We start from the raw sequence: 25,919 nt of genomic DNA on the forward strand, positions 1-25,919 counted from the left end.
AAGAGGTGGGAGGACCTCTCATGTAAAAGGTAAATATTTCTTGTTATTATCAGATTTCATGCAGTTATACATTATATCTCTGATCACTGATTTCTCAGTTTTTAACCACATCCTGTCTTCTATTTGTCTTTTAGAGAGAAGAGAGGAGAGGAGGCAGGAGGGTAATATGACATCAAAACCTTCTCATGTAAACGGTAAACATTTCATGTCATTATCAGATTCCATGCAGTAATACATTATATCTCTGTTTACCTAATTTATATGTTTTTAAAAAACAACCTGCTTGTCATGTGTTTTTCTTTTAGAAAGCGAGAAAAGAAGAGGGGAGGGGAGAGCAGGTGGGAGGGCAATGTGCATGTGAACTCATATAAAAGGTAAATATCTAATGTTATAACCAGATTTTATGAAGTTTATTTTGTTTATTACTTCAAGTTTTTTCACTAGTAATTCCCTTTGTCTGCCATTTATTTTTGCACCATCATTTGCAAAAAGACAGGAAGAGATGAGGAAAAAGGACAAGAGGGGAGGAGGAGAGGAGAGGAGGTGGGAGGGCAACATGATGTCTAAACCTTCTCATGTAAACGGTAAGTCATTATCAGATTTCATGCAGTAATACATTATATCTCTGTTAACTTGATTTCTAAAGTTTTTAATTTCAACTTGTCTTCTGTTTGTCTTTTAGAGAGGAGAGGAGAGGAGACTGTGACATGTTATGACTCATGTCAAAGGTAAATATCCATTAATATAATGTTATTACCAGATTTTATTTAAGTTTATATAGTTTATTATTTTAACTCTTACTCCCTTTTGTCTGCCATTTATTTCTGCAGAGAGGAGAAACAGTCAGAGAAGAAAAGAGTCATGAAGAGATGAGGGAAAATTGAGGAGAGGAGGTGGAGGGCAACATGATGTCTAAACATATTATCTAAACAGTAAATATTTCATATCATTATCAGATTTCATGCAGTAATACATTATATCTCTGTTTACCTGGTTTATAAGTTTTTAACAACCTGCTTGTCCTCTGTTTTTCTGTTAGAGAGGAGAACGAGGAGGAGAGGAGGAGGAAGAGGAGGAGGAGGGCAACATAATGAGTGATCTGTGTCAATCAAAAAGATATTACCTGTTTACTGTTTAACCTGATTTGTAAATGTTTAACCACAACCTGCTTTGCTCTGTTTTTCTGTTAGAGAGAGAGAAAAGAGGAGACAGAGGAGGAGGAGGGCAACATAATGAGTGATCTTTGTCAATCAAAAAGATATTACCTGTTTACTGTTTAACCTGATTTGTAAATGTTTGTAAATGTTTTTCTGTTAGAGAGAGAGAAAAGAGGAGACAGAGGAGGAGAGGAAAGAGGAGGCGGGAGGGCAATATGTCATGTGAACTCCTTCATGTTGAAGGTAAATTTCAATTTACCTAATGTTATTATCAGATTTTATGAAGTTTATTTAGTTTATTATTTGAAGATTTTAACTCTTGCTCCCTTTTGTCTGCCATTTATTTTTACAGAGAGGAGAAACTGTCAGAGAAGAAAAGAGTGATGAAGAGATGAGGGGAAAATGAGATAAGAGATGAGGAGGAGAGGAGAGGAGGTGGAGGGCAACATGATGTCTAAATCTTCTCATGTAAACGGTAAATATTTTATATTTTTATCAGATTTCATGCAGCAATACATTATATCTCTGTTAACTTGATTTCTAAAGTTTTTAACTACAACTCATCCTGTTTGTCTTTTAGAGAGGAGAGGAGAGGAGAGGAGAGGAGGCAGGAAGGAATACCACATGTAAACCCTCTCATGTAAAAGGTAGATATTTCAGATTATTATCAGATTTCATGCAGTGATGAATTATACCTGTGTTTACCTGACTTCTAATGTTTTAACTACAACCTGCTTGTCCTCTGTTTTTCTGTTAGAGAGAGGGAAGAGGAGAGGAGAGGAGAGAGGGTGGAGGGCATTATGACGTTGTTATGACTCATGTCAATGGTACATTTCCATTTATCTAATGTTATTACCAGATTTTATGAAGTTTAGTTTATTACTTACTTTACTTACTTTAAGTTTTTAACTCTTACTCCCTTTTGTCTGCCATTTATTTTTGCAATAGAAACAGAGAAGAAAAGAGTCATGAAGAGATGAGAAAAAAAGACGAGAAGAGGAGGAGAGGAAGCGGGAGGGCAACATGATGTCTAAACCTTCTCATGTAAATGGTAAATATTTCAACATCAGATTCCATGCAGTAATACATTATATCTCTGTTTACCCGTCTTTTATTTTTGCAGAGAGGAGAAACTGTCAGAGAAGAAAAGAGTGATGAAGAGATGAGGGGAAAATGAGATAAGAGATGAGGAGGAGAGGAGAGGAGGTGGAGGGCAACATGATGTCTAAACCTTCTCATGTAAACGGTAAGTCATTATCAGATTTCATGCAGTAATACATTATATCTCTGTTAACTTGATTTCTAAAGTTTTTAACTTCAACTTGTCTTCTGTTTGTCTTTTAGAGAGGAGAGGAGAGGAGACTGTGACATGTTATGACTCATGTCAAAGGTAAATATCCATTAATATAATGTTATTACCAGATTTTATTTAAGTTTATATAGTTTATTATTTTAACTCTTACTCCCTTTTGTCTGCCATTTATTTTTGCAGAGAGGAGAAACAGTCAGAGAAGAAAAGAGTGATGAAGAGATGAGGGAAAATTGAGGAGAGGAGGAGAGGAGGTGGAGGGCAACATGATGTCTAAACCTATTATCTAAACAGTAAATATTTCATATCATTATCAGATTTCATGCAGTAATACATTATATCTTTGTTTACCTGGTTTATAAGTTTTAACAACCTGCTTGTCCTCTGTTTTTCTTTTAGACAGGAGAGGAGAGGTTAATATGAGGAGTGACCGCTCTCATGTAAAAGGTAAATCTAAATTAATTTGATGTTATTGCAAGAAATGAAGTGATCAAGACGTCACCTGATAGTTATCCAACCAAACTTATAATCATCTGACTGTACCTACCAAACAGAATGATTAAAACAGAGATGAATTCATTAAGAATGAAACTTAAGTCTCTGAGCAGCAGTCTGAAGGCAGCTTTACCTTTATCAGAGCATACATGTAATAACTTGAGAGCAGATTTCACCTCTTGTGTTTTTGCTTTGCAGCCAAGAAAATCCTGAACTGCCTCTTCATGAACTACCAGTGACCCATGTTCCTACAAAGATTCATACAGTGCAAAACAAGTGTTTGAAATACAGTGATGAAAGAGAGAAATGTCTCAGTTTGGTCTCTGTGGTTCTTGCACTGCTTTTTTCACATCTACAACATAAGACCAGGTCTTGAACAAATACCATTAGGCCATGTCAAACCTGGACTAGATTATCCACATGAAATCAGAGACTCATTTAACACAGTTTCAAATCTGTGAAACGTTTGTTTTATTTGCGAAAACACAGGCGTTTCTTGCATTGTGTAAAGTTGAGGAAGGCCCACATCATGGATACCTCAACGAGTTTATTAGGCTGACCAACAGAGGAGTAACAAAAGTCTCCTATTAACTATTTACATAGATTTTATGTAAAGTATAGCTCTGCTGGTCCACCTGCACATGAAGCTGGTCCACCAGCATGGTCTTGCTGGTGAAGCTTTGTACTATAGACTGTAATGTAAAGATTTGTACATAATTGCAGCCAATATTTATACAGTATGACGCTTTTAGGTGTAACTTCTTTGTTTACTTCTAAGTACGAAATAACTGAGATGCAAAATAACTGAAATAGAAATTTGGCTAGCAATGTTATGGAGTGCTTTAAGGGAAATAAATACATTCATTGTAAATACTTGGCCTGAAATACAACACATAGGCTACTATAATCTCTATAATTGCTATACTGATACTGTAACATAATCTCAGATTATTATACTAACATAATAATTTTCATTATGGGTGTGTTAAATGAAAAAGTCACTAGACACAAAGCAAACTGGAGCTTAGAGCTTAAGTTATTTAGTAGGGCATTTCATTTTGTTAATTTTAACAGATTTTAAGATGATCTGATTCCATGAAATATTACACAATAGTCAATAAATGCTACTCCTATATACAGGGACAACTGTATTACATTTACAATGATATAAAACAAAACAAAACACATATTGTAATTGTTTCAGGAGTAGTTGATGATCAGAAAGTTTAACGCCTAGTGTGAGGGTGCACAGATTCTCTAAATACCGTGGTTCTCTTCGCTAATCCCTTATGAAGTCTCCTTCTTGTCTTTCCTCGACCTCATGATGTTTTCCATTGAGGTCAAGGAAAAGTGGTTAGGAAAGGAGATTTTTTGACTATTCGAACGCAGCCCTGGGACTGAGGTTCAGCACAGAGAGCTCCACTGTGTCTTCCTGTTGTGCCTGAAATAGGACATCAGGTGGAAACAACCTGAACTGGGACATGATGGCAATTTGCATCATGACAACGTGCTTGCTTACAGTGCATTTTTCTGTGCTGGGTTTTTGGTCCTTACCAGCACAATTGTCCCCCAACCTTACTAGTCAGATATGGCTTCCTGCATCTTCTTCCTCTTCCCCAAAATGAAATTCAAGCTGACGGGTTGCCAGTGGAGGAGCTCCAGTACAAGTTGGAGATGGTGCTTCATGCGGTTACAGAACAGGACTCCCAGGGAGTGTTCCAGGTGCAGCAGGAGTGCTGAGAGAGGTGTATCACTGCACAAGGTGAGTACTTTGAAGGTTTCTGCTTATTATAGATACAATCTTAGAACTTTTTGATCGCTTTGTACATGAAGTTCTGAGTTTTTTTTTCCTTAAAAAAAAGCCTACACAAAAAAAACTCAAATTTATACTCTGTTAGCAATTAATTACATTCACTGTGAGATAAGTTGTGTTTGAAGTTGCTCATGAATTTTTTTGCAGTAATTTAAGGTTGAATCAGATATTGTTGAAGAGCTGGAGGGAGAGAGGGACAGCTTCTGATGGAAGAAAAGAAAATGAGACTGTGCCTGGACTCACAGACTCTGAGGTATTTTGTCACACCAGTATCAGTCAAGTCAAGACAAGTCAGCAGGGCTCCTTATGTGGGCAGCCTGACTCCATCTGGGAGTAAGAAGTCACCTCAAAAATAAGTGAGGCTCTAATTTGTATCCAGAGTACACAGTTAATACGAGCCTGTATTGTAAAAACAATGAAAACATTCAAAATCACTTTAGCATTAACTCCTTAACCAATCATGCGTTGGTTTACAGAGGATAACCAGCAGCGGTGCAAACTAGTGCAAAACCCACAAACATAAACTGGTTTGTTAATAGCAATAAAGTTTAGTGATAAATCAAGAAAAGTCTATGTTTAAATAGACAGGTGTATTAGTAAAAGAAACCCTTAACATCCTGTAGTTTGTTATGTGAGAGAAACTGTCCACAGACAAAAATGGACAAAAACTTTGGTGCACACCCACGTGTACCTGCTGTATTCACTGTTGGTTATCATGTAAAAGAAGCTGCAAATGTGCAGTCAACATTGTGCATCCCACGTGTTTTTGAGTTAATGCTGGCTACTAAAAGGAAAACATTCTCTTTCTCTTTTTTTTTTTTTAATTTAATGACTGTTACAAATCATTTTTTACAAGATGGGAAAAGCACACAGTCACACTCAGGAGGGATGTCTGAAGAAAAGTCACCGCACAGTCAGAGGAGAGCAGACAGTTCTGCTGCTCAAACAACAGGCTGAAGTTAGTTTGACAATCACTAGCTGGATGCATGTTTACCTAACATGGTCTGCACTGAGAGGAAGTTAGTTCAAAGTTTGGTGTTGATCAGCAGGGCTCAGCTGACTGCTGTCAGTATAGCAGGTCTATCACTGACTCTGATCAGAGTTATTCTGAGCCAAAGGCAGAGTCACAGCTCTGCCTCTGTCTCCTAAACATCCTGTGAATCCACCATCTATCACACAGACTGAGCACAGGAGTGGAGTCTATAATTCAGATGTCCCCTGCTAAAATTATATTATTACAATTATAATCGTTTTAGCTCTGTTGACATTGTTTATTTGATGTTTTTCTGACCTACATAACACATTGTGCAGATTTCACAAGAAGCATCTCTCATTGAAACAACACATCACTTTATCTTGTTACGTCACAGAACTTTGTTTCTACAAAAAATGTGCATATCTTGTTTTAACAAGAAACTTCTCTCGTTATACCATTTTATTATTATTTTATTATAACAAGTAAAGGACCCAGCCAATGCCTAAAGAGAAAATATTACATCAGCTAGAAAAACTGACAGTGACTGGTTTAAATGGTTTGATTTGATTAAGTTTTATTTCCTGCTTTGGGTGAGACTAGGCAAAGTATAAATATGTTTTGATTTAAAGGCTAGGTAAGAATGTCAACAAAGACATGAAATATGCTGATAATATGGACATTAGGAACCCCTGACATTTAAATTACCCACGTTTAGTTTCACAGAGTTTTTAATATGGACAAAAACATATTAATAACCACCTTCACTCTGTAGTTATCCAGTAAGACATGCTGTTATTGAAAAACATGAGCAGTTGAGTGCAAATCTAGTGTTTCCTAGTGTTTGAGCGAAAAAAAAAAAATCCAGAAGGAAATGTATAATATGAATAATATCCTGGTCTAGCCCAGTCTGGGTATTCTCCACAAAGGGTTATATTCTGTGGAAGAGGCTAATCTGTGGTCAGGGAAACCCAAGACATGTTTAATTAGACACTGAAAAACTACTAAAGAATAATATTGTATACCTGCACAACAAATCATGACATCTAACATAAATTCAGTGCCATTTCAACATTGACATATTCAATAATCAAATGGAGAAACAGCATGTTGGTCTGTGGTGATGGTGGACCAAGTGATAGGTGCACCAGTTCAAGTCCACAGTGGCACATCATTTTCTCTATGTAACAAATAATCATATTAAAAATACAAAAAAACTTGTTTTAATGAAATAGATTTTGTGTAGAAATGAAAAAGTTTCCTGATATAACATGATAAAGTGATATGTTGTCACAATGAGACTGCTTCAAACAATCATTTGTCATGAAGTAATTATGAGAAAATGCCATAACATGAAAATTATCTTGTTATGATCATTTTTCTTGCTATAATGACAAACTGAGAAAATATTGTTCTGTCATGGAGGCGCCAACACGCTGTCATACATGTCCAAAACTTCACATGGTGAAACATGGTGCTATAATAACTGATCAAACTAGAATGTACACTAATGATCCAAAACATCATGACCAGCATCGACAATCTGACCGGTCTGCAGCGGAGTGAGATGAACTGTGTGTTGCGACACATCTCTCCCATAAACTTGAATAAGGGCCACTGTAGCCCTTCTGTCAGTTTGGACCAGATGGGATAGTCTTTGTTGTGATGATACACAAGTTTGTGGTTTGTCCCCGTCATTGGGAATTTACCAACACCAAGAGCATCCTGTAAGCCTTGGCATGTTGGACACACTCTGACCCAGTCATGAGGCCACAATGAGCTACCTTGTCTAATTCACTCAGTTCTCCTTCCCATTTCTGCCACATCAACACATTGACTACAAGAACCAACTGTTCGCTTATCCTCTATGATATCCCTGACCTTGACATCTACTGTTGTTACAAGATAATCGTTATTTGCTTCATCTGTGAGTAGTGATAATGTTTTGGCTCATGGGAAATCTACATACAGTAGTTTAAACATGATTAACTGCAGAGTTTGATTTGCCATAAAGTGGTGGTACTTAAGGGGGAGAGGGCTGGAACTGAGGTAGTTGATTGCTCAGGGGGTAAATAAATGAAGAAATAAATACAAGGTTGCCTGGACTCCCCAGGTGACACCGGTACCACTGGAAAAGACACAGCTCCTCCTCCACCACAGACATAGTGAGGATATCCAGATCAGCTAAACAGCTTTGACTACATAATCTCTGCTTCATAAACTACAGTACTGACTTAAACCCACACTGGATGTATGTATGTCTTCAATTGTTTATAAAAATGGGAGGAACGTCCTGTCCTCCACCAAAGAGTGTGAGAGGTTCCTCAGTTCTCTTGGGTGGAAGACTGTCTTGTATCCAAGGAGCTCCAGAAGTGGTTGACAAGCAGTCTGAGTGTAAACCACCATGTCAAAGGATAGCTTAACCCTCCAGTTCTCTGCATTAGCAGCAGAGTCCCGAACTGTTGTGAACTTTTGCCGGGATGTCAGATCACTGCTGCCCCGGGTGTTGTTGATGATCCAGTCCTCTACACTGTGGTCCAGAACCAGACCGAGGAAACTGTAGAGTTCTCTGGCCTTCTGGAGAGGAAACCTGGCCAAGTCTTCATACCTGAGGACAAGCAAGGGCGAAAGGATCACTCCGTAAGAAAGAACAAAATGACCATGACCATTACATAGATGAGTCATAAAGACTTTGGGCACCTAAACTACGTATTGAAGGCAGCCAACAGATTGTGGTCACAGTTACAAAACCCCCCAAAACAATGTTCAATTGCAATTCACATTGCAATATCTGTCAAAGTTATTGCAACAGGATTTTTTTTTTTCATTCTGCCCCAGTCTCCAGTGATTCATAGTGGCATGCCATAAGGTATGGTATAAGTTACCCTATATACACTTTTGCTACCTACAGAGGCTGTAATTATTCAGAATTTGAATCAGAATCAGAATCCTTTATTAATGCCTTGCAGGAAATTGTTGCATTGCAGTGCTCCATTTCACATAACATAACGTAACATAACGAAAGATATAAATAAAATAAAATAGTGAAAAAAAGAAATAAAGAAATATGCCCCTTCAAAATGGACACTATATACATTGTTAATATTTACAGGCATTTACATTATTTAAATTAAATTGTGCAAATAAAATTATATGCAGAATAGATAGATTTGTGCTTATTGCACATTTGAGAAGAGAACTGTGTCCTAAGATGGGCTTAATCTTAGAGGGGAGTTAAACAGGTTGATAGACACTGGCAGGAATAATTTGACACTGAGTGGTGCATTGTGTGGGGATGAGTCTTTGACTGAATGTGCTTCTTCTGCTGACCAGCACATCATGGAGAGGATGTGAGGGGACCACTCTCATGACCACAAAAGGTTGCATGTCAAGAAAATGTAAATGTGGGTCATTTAAGTATCATTTTGAGTAAAAAGAAGCAACTTTATAACAACTCAAACAACTTTAAACATTACAACATTAACTTTAAAGTGAAAGTGAACATATAGTTACAGAATTGTACAAAGAGAATGCCTGCTGTCGATTTCCACACTGCACCACTACCTGGAGAACATCAGACTGTATAGCCTATGATCACTGATACCGGGCATTTGTTTTCCACATAGTGCTATCAAATAACCATAAACATTTAAGCTGCCAGTCCCTTTACAACATTTAGCATTTTGGATGACTTATTGCACTCTTAAAGTGGAAAGCTTAGTCATGCTAGCTAAAATTCCAAGTACGCTATACGCTTTTTGTGCATGTTATTTCAACAACTACTAACTGACTGACAGTTTATGTCAAATACACTATAAGAATTTAGTCACAATCAGTAAGCAAACAGCATTGAATACAAAAAAGATCCTTCTTAGGGCTAATCCAAATATCAAATGTATCAACTTTAGAGATGAGTGGATGAAATGTGTAGGTGGAGTGGTTAAGAAAATAAGATATCTGTTTAAGAAACAGGTGTGGTCAAAACTCCATTCAAGCAAGAAGAAGAATTTAACTTTGATGCCTCCTGGTTCAAAGGTTATTAACCAAAACATGCTGGTGAGGAATAACAGATCAGAGTAGTTCATCATAACTGAGCACTAAGGCATACACTGTGAACACAGACTGTATGAGGTGCCACACACAAGTATTATCTCATTCTCACCTGAGCAGCATGTACCTCCCTCTAAGCCAGGCTGGTCTGGCTAGGCCTGTGGACACAGACCTAAGAAAGTCCTCACACACTGTATTAATCTGTCCCAGGTCCAGGTTGTGGGGTCGACGTCCTGTCGCTCTCCAGAGGCGCCACAGCCGATAAGTGTCTCGGAATGTCTCAATACGAGATGCCAGGATGCCCCGTGGATCTCGAACAAGCTGGATCACCTGATGATGATGAATGATGATGAAACTTATTCACCATGAACACACTGTGGTAACAATGTCAGCAACAGTACAGATGTCTCTGAATGTCTTTGTGTTTAAAGGTCTCTGCGGGAGCTCACAGCAACAGTACTTTAGGAAATACTGATAGTGAAACATTTATAGTATTTCAGCAGTGATAGCTGCAATCGTACTACAGTGGTGGAAGTAATAGGAAGAGAAATCTTAAAGTAGAAATTAGGGTTATTGCAGTGGCCACCGGCCATTAGAAGGCATACACGTGGCACCTCTCCAGCCACAAAGCTTAATTCAGAGTCAGTAGGCTTATTAAGTTACATAAGCAAATCCCAAACAGGTCTTTACTTTATAAGGCTAATTCATCACTGACTTCCTCCTAATCCTGCCTCCATCCAAATTAAGGAAATTGGTGAAAAAAATTGAGACTTTTAGCCATGCTTCTCCACTCTTTTAAGAAATAAGATGCTAAATTGGATCTAATATTTGCCATTGCTCCATTGGTCCAATCTCCAGGACAGCAGATGGCAACAGCACTGTAAAAAAGGAGCAGTCGTTGCCACGTTTTATATGGACTATTGCATATTTACAATGTGGTAACTATCACAGAATATAATAACTAATTAAAGACAATGTTTTATTATGCTTCTATAGTTGGAGTTAAAGTTTTGTGCACCAAGCTGACAACATTAGACATGCATAAGACACAAACAAACAATGTGACTCATACAGGTATGTTCACACCTTCAACTTTAGCTGAGGAAGGCTATTTATGGTCAAAATGTGCTATGCACCCTATGCAATATTTAAGAAAAATTGGGGATAAGTTGAGCAAATGTTTTTTGTGCATGACTGTCGGGAGGACGTGGGATGTAAACTGACCTCTGATGTCAAAGTAAGACATTCTGTACCAAACTCCTCCAGAGGAGGTTTTGGAGCCCTACATCAAGTTTAATCTCTGCCTCTCAGACAGCAAGTGTCATGGTGACACCTGTCCTGACTCCCTACCCAGCCTCATACTCCTCTTCAATTTCCCACTGTCCCTTGCTAAGTTCAGAGTCTCTAGGTCTTGTATTTGTTGTGGAACTTTCCAGTCAATCTTTATCTGTCCACCAAAATCTCCCACTTCTAACCATCCCACCATTAACTGACCATGCACCTTCCCACAAACCCATTCCTCATTTCCTCATCCAGCCATGGCCCCTGTCTAGAACAGGAAAATGTCTGTCTAATTATTCCAACTTGGGAGCAATTTAATGTGAGAAACACGATACATATCATGTGACTGAACAGAAGTGAACAAAACACACCCAAGAGAGTTAATTATTGCAAGATGGTTACCCCATCTGCTAGACCTGCAGTCACACTATCTTAAAAGTCTACATTATGTCTCAGACTCACGATTATAATAAATGCCAGACATTTTCCTGCTCCTGCTGTCTCTCACCCTCCTCCATGTCTGTATTTTATTCCTGTAAATCCGTCTGTGATCTACAACCCACTGATCTGACCTACAATCTGTGCCTTGTTGGATTTGTTGGCCTTTATGTCTCTAAATGAACTGACAGATGTTAAATATAGTGCATTTTATTAGCTTAGTTCATTTAAAATTATTTTGTTAAAGGCTAATGCCCTGTCTCTGCTTTATGCACAGCACACGTATGTTGGGCTCAGCCAGTCAGACCAATGCAGACACACTCATTACATAATACTGTCTATTACAACAGAGTGAGAGTAACAAAAGGCTACTGGAACAACTCTACCACTGTCCTATGAGCCTGTGTTGGGTATATTAGATGTCCATGTGTCTGTACATGTGTTTGGAGTGTCTCTGAGGGACTGCAGTTGTTGTCACTACATACCCAATCAATACCAATTTAGAATTGCATTGATTGGTCATCCAACCTTCCATCATCCAGTCCACCATATTCTCAGCTGGTGAAGAGCTGTTAAATGCAATCTCCTAATTCAATAGTACCACACTGACCAGTCAGTACAACAAGCAATCACATAAAAATAATCAGCTGATCAGCACATCTCGGTATCGGAATGTGTCAATAACGTCTGTTGTTCAGAACACTTAACAAATCAGTGTTCATTGGCCTGAGATTCAACAGAGGATGAAAAGTGAGTTCACTGTCTATATTTCAGTGTTACATATATTCAGATTGCTTCAAAGCAATCCTTACATAATACATTTTTTAAAACTGTACAAAACTTAGCCAACTGGTCCAGGCTCTTACCTGGACCAGTTGGCACCAATGCATCTGAATCAGACCTGTTTGTACCAAGTCCAAATCAAGTCTCAAATCTTTTAAGACGTGAATTAAGTCAAGAAATGAAGTCAAAATTACTAAAGCAAAACAGCCACAATCACCTCAAATACTTCTTTTTTCAATGGAATCAGAACATTTATCTTCCAGTTACAAACAATCTGCATGAGTCAAACAGTCACATGAAAACACTCAAACCAACCATCTGTCCAAAATCTTTCTGTCCGTCTGGAACATTGTAGTGTTCCTGTACATTACTGCCTCTGGATCTGTTCTGAACATGACTCTGTTAGATCACATGAAAATCACAATAAGTGCTCACACTGAATGTTCACATTTGAACAAGAGCTATAATAATTAAGCAGCATTGTGTACATGGGGTCAGACTTGAAACTTCTTTACTTGTGAAAAATAAGTATTACTAGAAGTCAAGCTTAATAAGACAACTGTCAGTATGAAGGATGATTGATAAGTTCATGGCCTAAGGTAGAAGGAGATAGGTCAAACAGCACTTGTTAAATACATGTGCAGTTCAACTCTGATTATGGGATTATGCAGAAAGTTTGAAGTTGATCATTTTTTGACATCAGCCTTCACACAGTCATCTGCTGAATGTGGATTTGAACTCATCCAACACCTGTCCTTTTCCCTTGATCTGTCACCCTCAGGCTACTACCTCTACCCCAAGATGAAGGAGGAGCTCAGTGGTGATGATGTTAATGCTGCTGCGGAGCATTTTCTCAGACGTTACTCAAGTCCAAGTCACAAGTCTTAAGTCTACAGCTGTGATCTGAATGGACAAAAACTGAAATACATTTAAGAAAATAAAAATAGAATAATAATATTCTCTACCTTCAGGTTGAGTCTTGGGTCCTCAATCAGCGCTCTAAGGTCGCTGATTTGGGGAATTCGGACCGTCTTGATGGCTGCGTGGCGCTTTGCTCTGCAGGCGTCAATAGCCAGAGATACATTAAGTGGCCCACATCTCCTCACACACTCTCCCTCGTCAGCCAGCACCAGGCTCTGCTCCTCCCGGCCTAGAGGAGTCTCACATACAGGAGGGGTGCACAGAGACCGGCCTAAAGACAGGGCACAAAAACAGCTACATACATAAAATATTACTGGAGTATCAATATCATTATGTGAAACAAAGCAGGACAAGTGGACAAAGTGCTAGTTCGTGTCCCTTACTAGCTCCTCGCCGGAACAGCTTGTCAGTGGAGTGGTTGGCTGGACGGGGTCGTATGTAACTCTCCAGACTACTGAGGTGACAGTGATACAGAGACCTCAGCAGGTCCCTGGCTGCTCCCAGCATTACCCTCCTCTCAGCCAGGTTCCGACTCTGCGCCAGCCGAGGAAGCAGTGCCAACTGGACATGGTATAGAGGCTCAAATAGGTAGAACACCTGAGATATGAAGAAATGTCAAAGATAATATATATATGACAAAATATATATGACAGTTACACTTCAACATGTACTCTGTACTCTGCTTCACTGAAACCACTGGTCAATTACATAATTAAGTTACAAAGTTTGTCACTGTATATTTTTCAAACTTTGCGTAATTATTTCACTCCAAAAACTTGAAGAGGACATGTTCAAAAGCTACCAAAGCTGATTCACAATTTGTTTCGATTCTAAAGATTCTGAACATTTGGTGAATATTTACACTGCACTCATTCTCATAGGCCTCCATGTATTTATAATTCAGTCTGTGAAAACAAAAGACATTATGGAGAGACCCCAGAAGTCTAACAATAAAGGTGCTGAGTATGAACCATGAGGTCCCTGGACTGAATCCAGTCAGGGACTGTGACTTGCTGTTGTTTCTCTTCTGTCAACTTGGGAGTAAAGGCATAAAATGCTGCCAATGTAGTTCTCACCCTTTTCCAAAACTCGCCATGACATACTTATAACCAGACAGGTATTTATTTACAGGTAACTAGTCAAATACTGCACTGACGTCAATGAGCATCAATAACCTCATTGTGTCTAGAATTCAGTCAGTTGTAAGTTTGTTGCTGTAGAAAAAATCCAGTTTGTGAAACTTGGTGTGTATCCTCCTGTTCCTCTCCATTGTCTGTGTGAATGCTGTTCACACATGTTGACATTTGTGGTTTAATGCATATAATCCAAAACAACATGCTTGGGCTTGTTTGCAGCTAGACTTGTAATGGGGTTCAAATTTAGTTGGTCCTGAGGGCCCCACAGTTCATTTTAGCCTTCGAGGTTAATCTGATCGTGTATGTTAGTTGTCACTGTATGGCTTAATTTTGGCTCTGACATGCAGCTAAACAGAGCTCTCTTGGTAATGTCAAATGAACTGCATTTGCCACATTCAAGTTTAAGATTCATCTCAAAGATGATCAAAAGGAACAGGATATGATTGTATTTTTTGATTGTTGATGATAATTTGATATGAAACAGGTCATACGTATCCATTCTCCACTCTAACCTCTGGATGCTGGTTGAACAGCTGACCCACAAAGGACGATCCACTCCGTGTGGTAGCCAGAATGAGGATGTGGGTTCTCTTGTTGGCATTATAGGATGGGAGGGAAAAGGAGGGGGGGGACGGGGTGTGGGAAAGGACCTCATCACAGCCTCTGTCCGAGCCCTCGAGTGTCTCCTGTCCCAGTCGCGTCAGATCTTTGAGGCTACAGTTGACAGCCTGGCTTGTGGGCGCCAGGCCCACAGAGCACAGCAGGCTTAAGGGCTTGGTGGAGAAAGTGCGGATGGCCGTGTACTGGATGGCTATGGAGGCTAACGCTAGCAGCACCATGGATTTCCACGAGCACTGCATGACGGCTGAACAGATGGATCAGGAAGCCACAGCAATGTCTGCCAGACAAGTCACAACAAACAAAGACAGAAAAAACATAAGGAGGACAGGAAATACACAGAAATATTAAGACTGCTGTCTTTTGCTCTTTACTGTTTTAGGTTCACTCTAAGCACCCACTGTGCTCTACCTGTCCAGCCCCACACAGCAGACAGACAACATTAGAGATCAGCCTGGTGAACATAGTGGAGCTTATCTGAGAGTCAGAGAAGAAGACACATATCGTCTCAGTCTGACAGTAGTTTAGAGAGCAATCTCGCCCACACGACACTGCTATCCAGGAGGTTTATTACACCTGGAGCTAATTAGTAAGCAACACCACTGCCAACCAGCCAAAAGGAAGTGGATAATTTGAGTCTAATCATATGAGTTTAAAACCCAACCTGACAGACTGACATCCTCAGGTGGACACAAAACATAACTCCAAATGAATACTGATGTTGTTCTGAGTTTCCTTAATGTGAAAACAGATTTGTCTTCATTATAAGATAGTTAGTTTTGTTGTTTTGACTGCTGCCAACTGGCCAAAATAATCAATAATTAAGTCATTTGTTTTTACTGATAAGTATTGCTTATATTGTATAACTAATACCGAAATAAGAACGAACCTACAAATAATACAACTGTCTACCAGCAACAGCCTTAGACAGAAACTGGTTCATCCCAAGGACAAAACACCTAAGCACAAGCGGTGCAATGCATTGAGGAGTGCTCAGACCTTCACACAGGAGAGACCAAACAACCACTCCACAGGTGCATAGCACAACATAGGAGAGCCAGCTCATCAGGACAAGACTCAGCTGTACATCTACATCTACAGGAGATGGGACACTGTTTTGAAGATACCGGAACGATCTACGACAACGTCCTGAGAGTCCCTCCCAGGCGATTTAACCCCCATTCACACCTCAACCCATGTGATCTTAATGACTCACGTGATAGCAGGGTGGGACAACGACTCTCACAAGCACCTCTAATCCCATTAAAGGTTAAATACCTGGGACTCCCCCATCAGCTTTTAGAAGTGATTAGGTCTTTCAGATGAGAGGGGAAACACCTTCAAGCAACCTGAACGAAGTCGAGTTGCTTTTGACTCTAGCCCTTAAGGCTTCAATTTCACTTTATATATTTGATCTATAAGTACAGTTTTATGAGTGAATAAATGTATAAATAAATATTTAATTTAGATTTTAAATTCAAATTAAATATTCATAAAGCTTAATTAAATCTAAATAGATACTGCTGTCTTTTACTTCTTGGAAATGTCCTGGAGTTGACTTATTTATTTATTTTTCTCTCTCTCTTTCTTATGAGAGAAAAACGTTTATTGAACTAAGTAAAGAAAATGTCATGAAACAGTCTGGTTTCTTGTAGTTAATTAGCGAGACACACTTTCACTTTATCAAAACCAGTTAAAATTCAATCTCAGGAGCCTTATTAATTGATGGGTGAATCAGCACTGATTCAGAATCAGTCATGAAAATCAGACTTTTCAACAGCAAACAAAAGGTGTGCATTTAGGTAGTTGTATCTGACCAAGCAGTTTAGGTAAAGGAGCATAAAACTGAAATTTCCACTCAAACACTTGAAATCAGTATTAACACCAAAGACGAAGACTCCATTACTATATGAAAAATAAAATAGGGAGAATCAACTAGTCCAGGTTTTCATTTTGTAATTAGTGTAATAACTTGTCATCCATCATCCCTCACCACTCTGAAATGAATCCCTGTCCATGTCTCTGGGCCTGTGGCATATTAATCAAAGGGGTGAATTATGATAAACTGCCTTTCTGTCTGCCAGTAGGAAGGCCTACATCTATCTATCTATCTATCTATCTATCTATCTATCTATCTATCTATCTATCTATCTATCTATCTATCCACCTGACAATAACGCAGTGACAAATATTAGCACAACAATGCAGGAGCTAACCCAGTCTGTCATTATGTTACAGTATCAGACAGACTCCTGCTAGCTGTAACGTTATCTGTCCTCAAAATGCCGCTGAATATTACTGAACGCCGGCTCTCCCGGAGCCTGCGGTCGGCGCGCCGTGATCCCCACCACATCCCCAGACCCGCATCGTCCCTGAGCACCGCAGACACCGCAGCTGCGTAGTTACCTCTCCTCTGTGTTTTGGCCGTCAGCAGGAGGCGGCGGGCAGGCTGTGGCGGAGACATGATGCTGCTGCTGCTGCTGCTGCGAGCCTCCGCCGCTGGAGCAGACACCAACCTGCGTCTGTCTGTGATCCACACAGGGGGGGTGAGGACATGACGCTGCGGTCAGGAGACAGTCCTTATCCAAATATAACATAAACGAAGGCTAACGAAGCCGCGACGAACGACAGTCACATCCACATCAACAGGCTGCTGCACCAGTACACGACATACGTGAACGGTACAGGTCTCTGAGCCTCTCTATTCATCTCTACATCCTGTCTGTCTCTCTCTCTGACCTCCTCTCTACCCACCCCCCTACCACTCATCTCTCCCTCCCTTTCATGGTTTCAATTTTTCTCTATCAGTCGCCTACGCACAGTCCTGTGTGTACATTAAAAGAGCAGCTACTATAATTATCCCTGTCTATGTCCTGTTATGATGCAAAACCCATTCTAATATTCAGCTTAATCCATTGTTAAACTTCAGCATCTGAACTGTCTGAATTAGTCTAAATCTTTTCAGTTCGCCCTGTTGTTTTGAAAAACTCCAGGGGTGACCCCAGCACACAGGAAACCTTCAGGGGACCGTCTCTAAAGGTTATTCTGTGGAATCTCTGGGAACTGCTGTTGCTGTTGTTATTTTTGGCAAATCTTTAGATAACTTTAGTTTCTTCAAAGGTTCTGTGACAGAAGCATCACACCAATACATACAATGTGTTTATTGACAGGTGTAAGTCTTCATTGTTGAGGCACAATCCGCATCATTGCAGGTAGACAGTTAACTGAGACCAGCTCTCTGGCTGCAGCCAGTCACTGCCACACAGACTGTAGCTATAGTCATGGGATGATGTTGTTGCTGTGGCTGCGGCCACGACTGTCCTTAGGGTGTTAATGACCTCACATTAATCATTTGGGTGTAACACTAACTACATATAGGGGTTGTGTATGTGCAGTGAATTTTACATGGTGGTGTTGACTGAGCATTATATTGAAGTAGCTGTATTCCTGCGTTAATAAAAGCAGTAAAAAAAAAAAGATTCAACCACTAATGCAGCCATAGTCTGAGCAATAACCACATTCACAGCCGCAGCTTCACCAAGCACAGCCTGGCAGAGCAGCTGCAGCCACAGCAGGTGGTTGTGTACTTTTTCAGAAAGGAGGAATGAGTAATGAATACATAAAGGGTCTCATGATCCTCCCTGGCAGTCTGTTATAACTGGACTGGACCAACACATTACATGTTCCTATGGATAAAGGGGATCCCTGTCTTTTAGATATGTCTGATGTGCTAATGTTTTTACCCTCATGTTAGGACATGGTTAAAAAAAATACAATGAGCTGACTGGTTCCTAATTATTGTTAAATACTTATTTATTTGTTTGTTTGATTTTTAAATTCATATCACGTTGGTTGACAACCACCCCATTCACCACACCTGAAAACTGTATCTATAACACTGCACCACACATTACAGTTAAACTGATCTTTTACTGTGTATGATTATTAATAACTTTTCTCTGTTTATTTCAGTTGAGATGAAGATGGTGCTGACCAGAGGACAGTAAAAGTTCTATTTGTGTGAGGCTGCTTTGTGATTGTCCAGTCAGGTTCAGGTTTAAGGACAAGGTCAAATTCACACTGATGTACTGTACTGTATTCATTTCTCATGAATGCCTTTTACAGCGTTATTGTTTATTTTTTTTGAAGTCCTTTGTCATTTGTTCTGACTTTTTATTTTTTAAATAATAAAATCAGTCAGTAGTAAGTTTAATAAATTATGAAAAGGATATTATTTCCCCCTTAAACAGTTTTACCCGTTTCCCTTGGCAGTTTTTCCCTCTATGTGAAGTATGTGGTAGATATTTCCAGTTTTGAAATTATCCATTGTTTAAATCTCTTTCTCTGCTCATCAGATGTTTGTTCAGGGATACTGAAAAACACAACATTTTTTGTCCAGAATAGTTGGTCTCCTCCTTACTACCATTTCCAGCAGAGCTTGATTTTTAGTTTAGTCAGAGTGAGGATCTGGTTCTGCCTGAATTCAAAGCTAAATCTAAGAGCTTGAAAGTCCTTATGTAGAATTCTGGTATCAAGGGCAGAGTTTTGAGTCTGCGAGGAATACTTGCTCATGATGCTGAATGATAGAAGGCCGACAACATTTCAGGTCGGCATTGGAAGTCTGGAGGTGTGGAGAATGGGCTGGATTGTTACACCTCAGGGAGTTATCACATCCTCATTTTAAATGGCAGAGTTTTTCAGGTGGAGAGGGAGAGCATTGTGAGGGGAAATAAAGCTAACTAGGCTGGGATAAGTTCCAAAAATAATTGTCAGCAGATTTTGAAGATGTCAGAAATGAAGGCAATGTAGAGGAATGGAGTAAGTCCCTCTGTTCTGTAGTGAGAAGAAGAGCAGCTGAAAAGTTGATATCAGTTAAGGGGAAAAGAAAAACGAAGAAAATACTGCCATGGTGGAATAAGGCTGGTAACAGAGCATATGGACAGCTTAGAAAGAGCCTAGGTAAGAGTCATGCTATTGAATATAAGAGACTGTGAGCAGAGGAAAGGAAAGTTATAAAAGGGACTAAGAAAGAAAGTTAGCACAGGTTCTGTGACACTACAGGCAGAAAAACAACAGTTAAGCCAGTCTGAAGAATGATTTGTCGAATTCGTGGGATTAACAAAGGCCTGTCTATTCCTGCTTTGATGGAAGGAAATAAATAAGTTGTAAGTAACAGGGAGAAGGCTGATCTATTTGTCAGGACTTTTCAGAGAGTACATAGCACCATTAATGTGAGTAGAGATGGGCAGCTGAGGAGGGAAAAACTGCTTGTCCACGAAGGACATAAATCTGAAGTAAACATAGATAATAGTGATGGGATTAATGTATTCTTTTCAATGCACAAGCTGAAGTGTTCAATAAGGCAAGGGCGTACTACCACCCCTGAGAGAGATGGCTTGAAGTATAAGATGTTTGAGCGCATAGACGACCTGGCATTGGAGGAGATGTTATCGCTGATAAATTCAGTGTGCGAACAAGGGCTAATCCCGGCTGAGGAGAAGCATGCAGTGGTCGTTCCAATTTTAAAACCTTGAAAGGAAGCTGATAGTGTTGGGTCACACAGGTCAGTTGCTCTAACAGTAGTTATCTGTAAAATAATGGAAAAAATGGTCACTGACCAGCTTGTGCACAGACTAGAGCAGAAAAGGTATTTTTCTCCATTACAAAATGGATTTAGACAAAGTTGAGCCACAGTGGATTCTTGGTCTTAGTGCTAGAAAGACATATTACAAGAGCTCTGGTGAATAGGTGTTTTCCTAGATTACCTTTGGCAGAAAGAAGAGGATAGTCTTTAAGTTTTCAGGTGTATAGCTGGATGAAGGTTTCACATATAGGGCACAAGTGATGAAAGTGAGAAAGTCATAAATGTTATGAGATACTTGACTGGGTGTTCCTCGGAAGCAGATAGAAATCTAATCCTGGTGATTTATCAGGGCATGATAAGAGCAGTTTTTTTTGACTACAGGTGCTTGGCATCTAAATCTGTGCTGGCTAAATTAGATGTTGTTCAGGTCAGGGCTCTGAGGCTGTGCACTGAAGCAGCAGCGCTGCTGGAGGAAATGGGGAAGCTCCACTGAGACTGTGACGAACAAAATTAGTGCTAAATTACTGGATAAAATGTAAAGGTTTTGGAACAGCTCTTCCACCAATATCTCTGCTATATGAGTGTTGGGAATTTGAAACTGGTAAAAAATAAGATTTAGCAGAATTAAGGTGGGGCCCTCTGTATGTTGGCCACCTGAGGCCTGTAGTACAGGCCATGTACTATGAAGTGAAGTTACTGGCTTATCAGGGTAACTTCAGGAGTAACTTAGTGACATCAGGTGTAACTTCCCGATTAACCCATGGATAGGTTTTACCAGAAAAACATACTGAGAGAGAATATGGCAGAATTTAGCATCATTAGTGTTGCATATTATCAATATGAAAAGTCCTTTAAATGGGGGTGGGGGTTTATTGTCCTGAAAGGCAAAATAATGCAACAGGCTGTTGTAATTGTAGCCTAGACTACATACCACAATGTGCAGTATTAAGGATAGGAAATATTAATGCCTAAGACTTGACAGAATGTTTATATTTCATCCTGACTTGCTGCCAGGTTCAGCTTTCCATTGCACATACATAGCAGCATTACATTTATACATATACAGCCTGATTGTTCTAGGTAGAACATCATTAAGAGATCAAGTCCTGTCCTAACAAACGTAGATTTTTTTCTGTTTCTTTTTTTTAAATTCTTCTTCTTCTTCTTCTATTATTATTATTATTATTATTATTATTATTAATTGAAAATACAAATTCTCAAGGAGGACAATAACAGTATTACACTTGATAAATCAGTGCAGTATAAAAGTGCAAAAATATAACATTAGGGGATTCATAGAGCAAAAAAAGAACAGAATAAAACAAAAGCAAAACAACACCAAAACAGTAGCAGATAAGATAAGGTGTGAAAAATGCATTTTAACAGGCATTTAAATTTAACACAAACATTTAACATAAAATAAAATAAAAAATAGTTATGATTTAGAATAGCAGAAGACAGGCAAAATCCAGGCTTAATTTCATGACATAACAAACGTAGATGAGATGGTGACAGCAAATAGAGCGGTGCGGGGATGACGTATTTTTGAAGGCCAACCCGGAAGTTAGTGTCACCACTCCTTCTAATAAAATAGCCAATTGGATTTTTCAAATGGTTTTTAAATTATTGCAGAAAATAAACTCCATTATCAACAAAAGTTTATGATACTTAACGATTTGTTCAGCGAGATTGTCTTCACAAATGCACACCACTTTGATGTTTTTGAAGTCTCAATACAATCGCCAGAAGTAAAAAGCAAATGTTAGGCTATTGCATCCATACTATAAACGAACAACACCACGGTCACATGACGTTGACGTCACCACCACTCAGTTTCTAGCTTGAAATTTTATTTAGCCATTTACCTCCTCTACAAAAGCTTTTCCCCTTAGTAAGTTAGTGTTAGTTTGAAAGAGTGTGAGTAAACATAACGGGGCTGTAAAGGTGGTCTGGTGAATAGGTTGGTTATTGTCACAGGTTTTTATGTGCAGCATTATGACGTCGACAACCTCTGTAGTCTCATTTAGCCACTTGCTAGCAACCGTCTTTTTTTAGACATGTAAAAGCTTTTAAAAAGTGGGGTATTTTCTGACGTATTTTATATCATAGACAAAAACGCAAATGTGTCTTGAGCTTGTGTAAACCATAGGCCTTAATGCAGGCGTTTAACGAAAAGGCACATTCAAAAAACCCATTGACACTTGAGACGAGGGAACCAGAAGTGCTAGATTGCAAACTTGTTTCTGGGTTTTAAGACTCATTCCTGCACCACTCTTATCAAATGCATTTTGAGAATACCGAAAACTATACAACACACTGATTAGCCACTACATTAAAGCCACTGACAGGTGAATTGAATAACATTGATCATGTTGTTGGGTGGCACAGCATTGGTTAGCACTGTCACTTCATAACAAGAGGGTTCTGGGTTCAAGGCCTGGTTTGACTGGGGCTTTTCTGTGTGGAGTTCTGTGTGTGTGTGCCTGCATGGGTTCACCATGCACCCACGTGCATTGAGGGGGCAAACCAATAGCCGAATGGTTAGGGTATGCACCACATGGGCCTTAGCACTCTGAGTACCAAGTCCCTGGTTCAACTCACAATCCATGTCACTCTCCTACTCTCTCTCCCCTGTCGCCCGTAGGTGTGAATGTGAATGTTTGTTTGTCTATATATGTCCAGATAATGAATAATCATATCGTTACAATACACTATTCTGGTGGGTCCTTCATTGATCTGGATGTAACTGTTTCTCTCTTTCTGCTGTTAGATGTCCAGCAGGTGTTGGTGTGTAAAGAAGAGGCCCTCTCTAAGAAGCAGGAGTGGAAGATCAGTTTGGACCAGGAACCAGCTGTTCAGCAGATAGTTGTGTTGTTTGAGAGAACAGTAACAGAATATGAGCAGGAACTTTGTCATTTAAATGAAGATCTCGACCGACAAAGTAAACTTCAAGGTGAAAGCTTTGTAGTGTGGAAATGATTAATCATGCAAGTTGGGATAACAGAGCACACTCTCTTGGTCAGTCATTCACAACATTGCACTTGGTAATGACAGATGTAGTTCTGTGAAAAATGGAAAAAAAAAAAGAAAAGAAAAAAGTTCAGTACCCATATCTTGATGCTGATTGGCTACAATCTCCTGCAGATTCACAGGGCAAGATACCAGATTAATAGGCATGATAATGCAGCAAATAGTTATTTTCATGTCGCTCAAGGTTATAGGTCTTTTCTGCTAAAAATGTTAACAGCTCTTAATGCAGTACTAGTAGCAGGTTAATGTGTTTGAAATCCAAGAACAGATTAAACCGGCAATATAACAGGGTGTTTGTCTGAAGAGGGCTATAAAGTCACAGTATTTCTAATGCCTGTGTGTCTGTCTTTCTATCTTCCCTGCAGATGTACAGCAGGTGTTGGTGTGTAAAGAAAAGCTGCCCCCTAAGCATCAGGAGCAGAGGAACAGACAGACCTGGAGGACCCAGGGCTCCCACACATTAAAGAATAACAGGAAGAACTGTGGAGCATTCAGGAGGGAGAGCAGCTTCAAGGTCTGGAGGGGGGTGACACCATCAAGGTCCCATTCACTGCTGTACCTGTGAAGAGTGGGGATGATGCTGACAGACCTCAAACCTCACAGCTTCATCAAAGACAAAGTGAGCAGATGAGAACAGAGGCTGATGGAAAGAACTGTGGAGGATCAGTACCAGCCAGGAACTCAGATCTACCTGGTGATGACAGCAGTTCATACTTTTCTGAAGCTGAGACTGACAACAGTAATGATGTTTGGGAGGAGACTACAGAACCTGAGTCACATTTAATTGGCTTCAAAAACACCAGTTCTCAAAGTATGGGAAATATAATTTGTGTTGTTTGTGGTAAAAAACTTTGTTCCATGAAAAGTTTATATACACAGCAGTCCACGTGGAATATGAATCCTTCATTTGTTCAATATGTGGTAAAATATTAGCTCATAGGCGAACATTAGTTGCACACATGAAAATTCACATGGAGGATGAACCTTTCAGCTGCATAGTGTGTAAAAAAGGATTTAATCACTGTCGATCATTGATGATCATTGAACACATAAGGACCCACACTGGAGAGAAACCCTACTCCTGCTCAGTGTGTAACAAATCTTTTAACAGGAGAGGAACTTGGGTCGTCCACACCAGGAGTCACACAGGGGAGAAACCCTTCTGCTGCACACTCTGTGGGAAAACATTTGGTCGCCAAGCACATCTGAAGAGGCATGAGAAACGCCATTCAGCAGAGAAACCGTTCAGTTGTTCGTACTGTGGGAAATGTTTTAATGAAAAAGGACATCTGAAAAGACACATCAGACTACGCACAGGAGAGAGGCCATTTAATTGTGAGGTTTGTGGGAGGAGGTTTATTCGACAAACTCATTTAAAAACCCATAAATGTATAATTTTTCCCACCAGTTCTTAGAAAGTCTTACTGTTAATTTTCACACCCTACACCTCTTGGACATCTCTCTCTCTCTCTCTCTCTCTGTAACACTATAGCTTAGATTGATATTTGACATTTATTCAGATCAGATTGTGTGATAATATTTGGGAGTGTTGATTGGTTGCAATCATTGCAGCAGTGACAGTTAATGGTTAAATTTTGAACTTATGATACCATATGGTCACTAATATGTATGCATGAATCGATGTTAAATAAAATGTGTAATCACAATGTCCCTCCCCAGTTTGCATCTGACTGCAGACCTTTGTTTGCCAAGTCGGGCTCATAGTTTTGTGCTAAGAGGTCATAGCATAACTTTGCTGCCTTTGGTGTATACATCAAGACTATGGCAGCTTGTCTATAGTGAGATTAACATTAAGTTGAAGTAAAGTGCTGTAATTGTCTCCTTTTCATAACACCCTTCTTGGAAAACCATTTTCACAGCAAACCTTCTGCTCAGTGCAATCGCTGCTCTGTGTCACAGCAAATGGTAGAATGCAAACACAACCACTGTGGGTCTGTGAAAATCAGTGAGTGAGACACAAATTCTCATAATCCCTCTGTTTGATGATTGTGGTCGACACTTTTATGTATTTATTTATTTGTAGCATGGAGCATGCAGTAGAGGAGCAGACTTTTTTTTTGCTCAGCTGCATCCATACAGCGGATGGTAGGACTGTTGAAGTGGACAAAACGTTGTATAGGGATGTCCCTCTCTGAATCGAGTAATAAAGTTCATTATTACTAAAGCATGAGTTTTGTCTGCGGAGGGCAGTAATGCGTCTTTGCTGAGTTCAGTCTGACATACTTTTATTTTGAAAGGTAAGAATAACGTTCTTCCGCACCACAACTTCCCGGAAATCCCTCCAACTAAAATCCATTAAAAAAATAACTT

The 25,919-nt window shown here is 39.5% G+C and overlaps 1 protein-coding gene and 3 long non-coding RNA genes across 6 annotated transcripts; 3 read left to right on the plus strand and 1 right to left on the minus strand.

Moving 5' to 3' along the window:
* The first annotated feature begins 134 nt into the window (after positions 1–134).
* Positions 135–410, plus strand: LOC127142157 (uncharacterized). Its single transcript, XR_007812646.1, has 2 exons — positions 135–194; positions 306–410. It is a non-coding gene; the product is annotated as an uncharacterized LOC127142157 (long non-coding RNA).
* Positions 411–493: 83 nt separating this feature from the next.
* On the plus strand, positions 494–926 carry LOC108879796 (uncharacterized). Its single transcript, XR_001960396.2, has 3 exons — positions 494–584; positions 683–728; positions 831–926. It is a non-coding gene; the product is annotated as an uncharacterized LOC108879796 (long non-coding RNA).
* A 119-nt stretch (positions 927–1,045) lies between these two features.
* On the plus strand, positions 1,046–3,257 carry LOC108879798 (uncharacterized). Of its 3 annotated transcripts, none has more exons than XR_007812647.1 (6): positions 1,046–1,400; positions 2,281–2,403; positions 2,502–2,547; positions 2,650–2,759; positions 2,866–2,913; positions 3,160–3,257. It is a non-coding gene; the product is annotated as an uncharacterized LOC108879798 (long non-coding RNA). The 3 variants fall into 3 exon arrangements; XR_001960398.2 differs by lacking the exon at positions 1,046–1,400 and adding an exon at positions 2,112–2,208; XR_007812648.1 differs by lacking the exons at positions 2,281–2,403; positions 2,502–2,547; positions 2,650–2,759; positions 2,866–2,913; positions 3,160–3,257 and adding exons at positions 1,510–1,632; positions 1,738–1,804; positions 1,915–1,989.
* Positions 3,258–5,558: 2,301 nt separating this feature from the next.
* Positions 5,559–17,718, minus strand: LOC108879800 (carbohydrate sulfotransferase 1). Its single transcript, XM_018671188.2, has 6 exons — positions 17,381–17,718; positions 14,869–15,254; positions 13,604–13,817; positions 13,265–13,491; positions 9,910–10,127; positions 5,559–8,355 (listed from the first exon to the last, which is right to left on the minus strand). Exons 2-6 carry the CDS (start codon positions 15,214–15,216, stop codon positions 8,019–8,021), a joined length of 1,344 nt encoding a protein of 447 aa, XP_018526704.1. The 5' UTR covers positions 15,217–15,254; positions 17,381–17,718; the 3' UTR covers positions 5,559–8,018.
* Between the last annotated feature and the right edge of the window lie 8,201 nt (positions 17,719–25,919).

Source organism: Lates calcarifer, unplaced genomic scaffold (genome assembly GCF_001640805.2).
Source record: "Lates calcarifer isolate ASB-BC8 unplaced genomic scaffold, TLL_Latcal_v3 _unitig_751_quiver_859, whole genome shotgun sequence".
Taxonomy (NCBI): Eukaryota; Metazoa; Chordata; class Actinopteri; family Centropomidae; genus Lates; species Lates calcarifer.

Coding starts and splice junctions, on each gene's coding strand:
- LOC108879800 (XM_018671188.2), bottom strand. CDS start 15,216: ATGCAGTGCTCGTGGAAATCCATGGTGCTGCTAGCGTTAGCCTCCATA. Junction 13,818..14,868: donor TGTTCAACCAGCATCCAGAG/GTTAGAGTGGAG, acceptor TTCATATCTCAG/GTGTTCTACCTATTTGAGCC. Junction 10,128..13,264: donor ACCCAAGACTCAACCTGAAG/GTAGAGAATATT, acceptor CATCATCATCAG/GTGATCCAGCTTGTTCGAGA.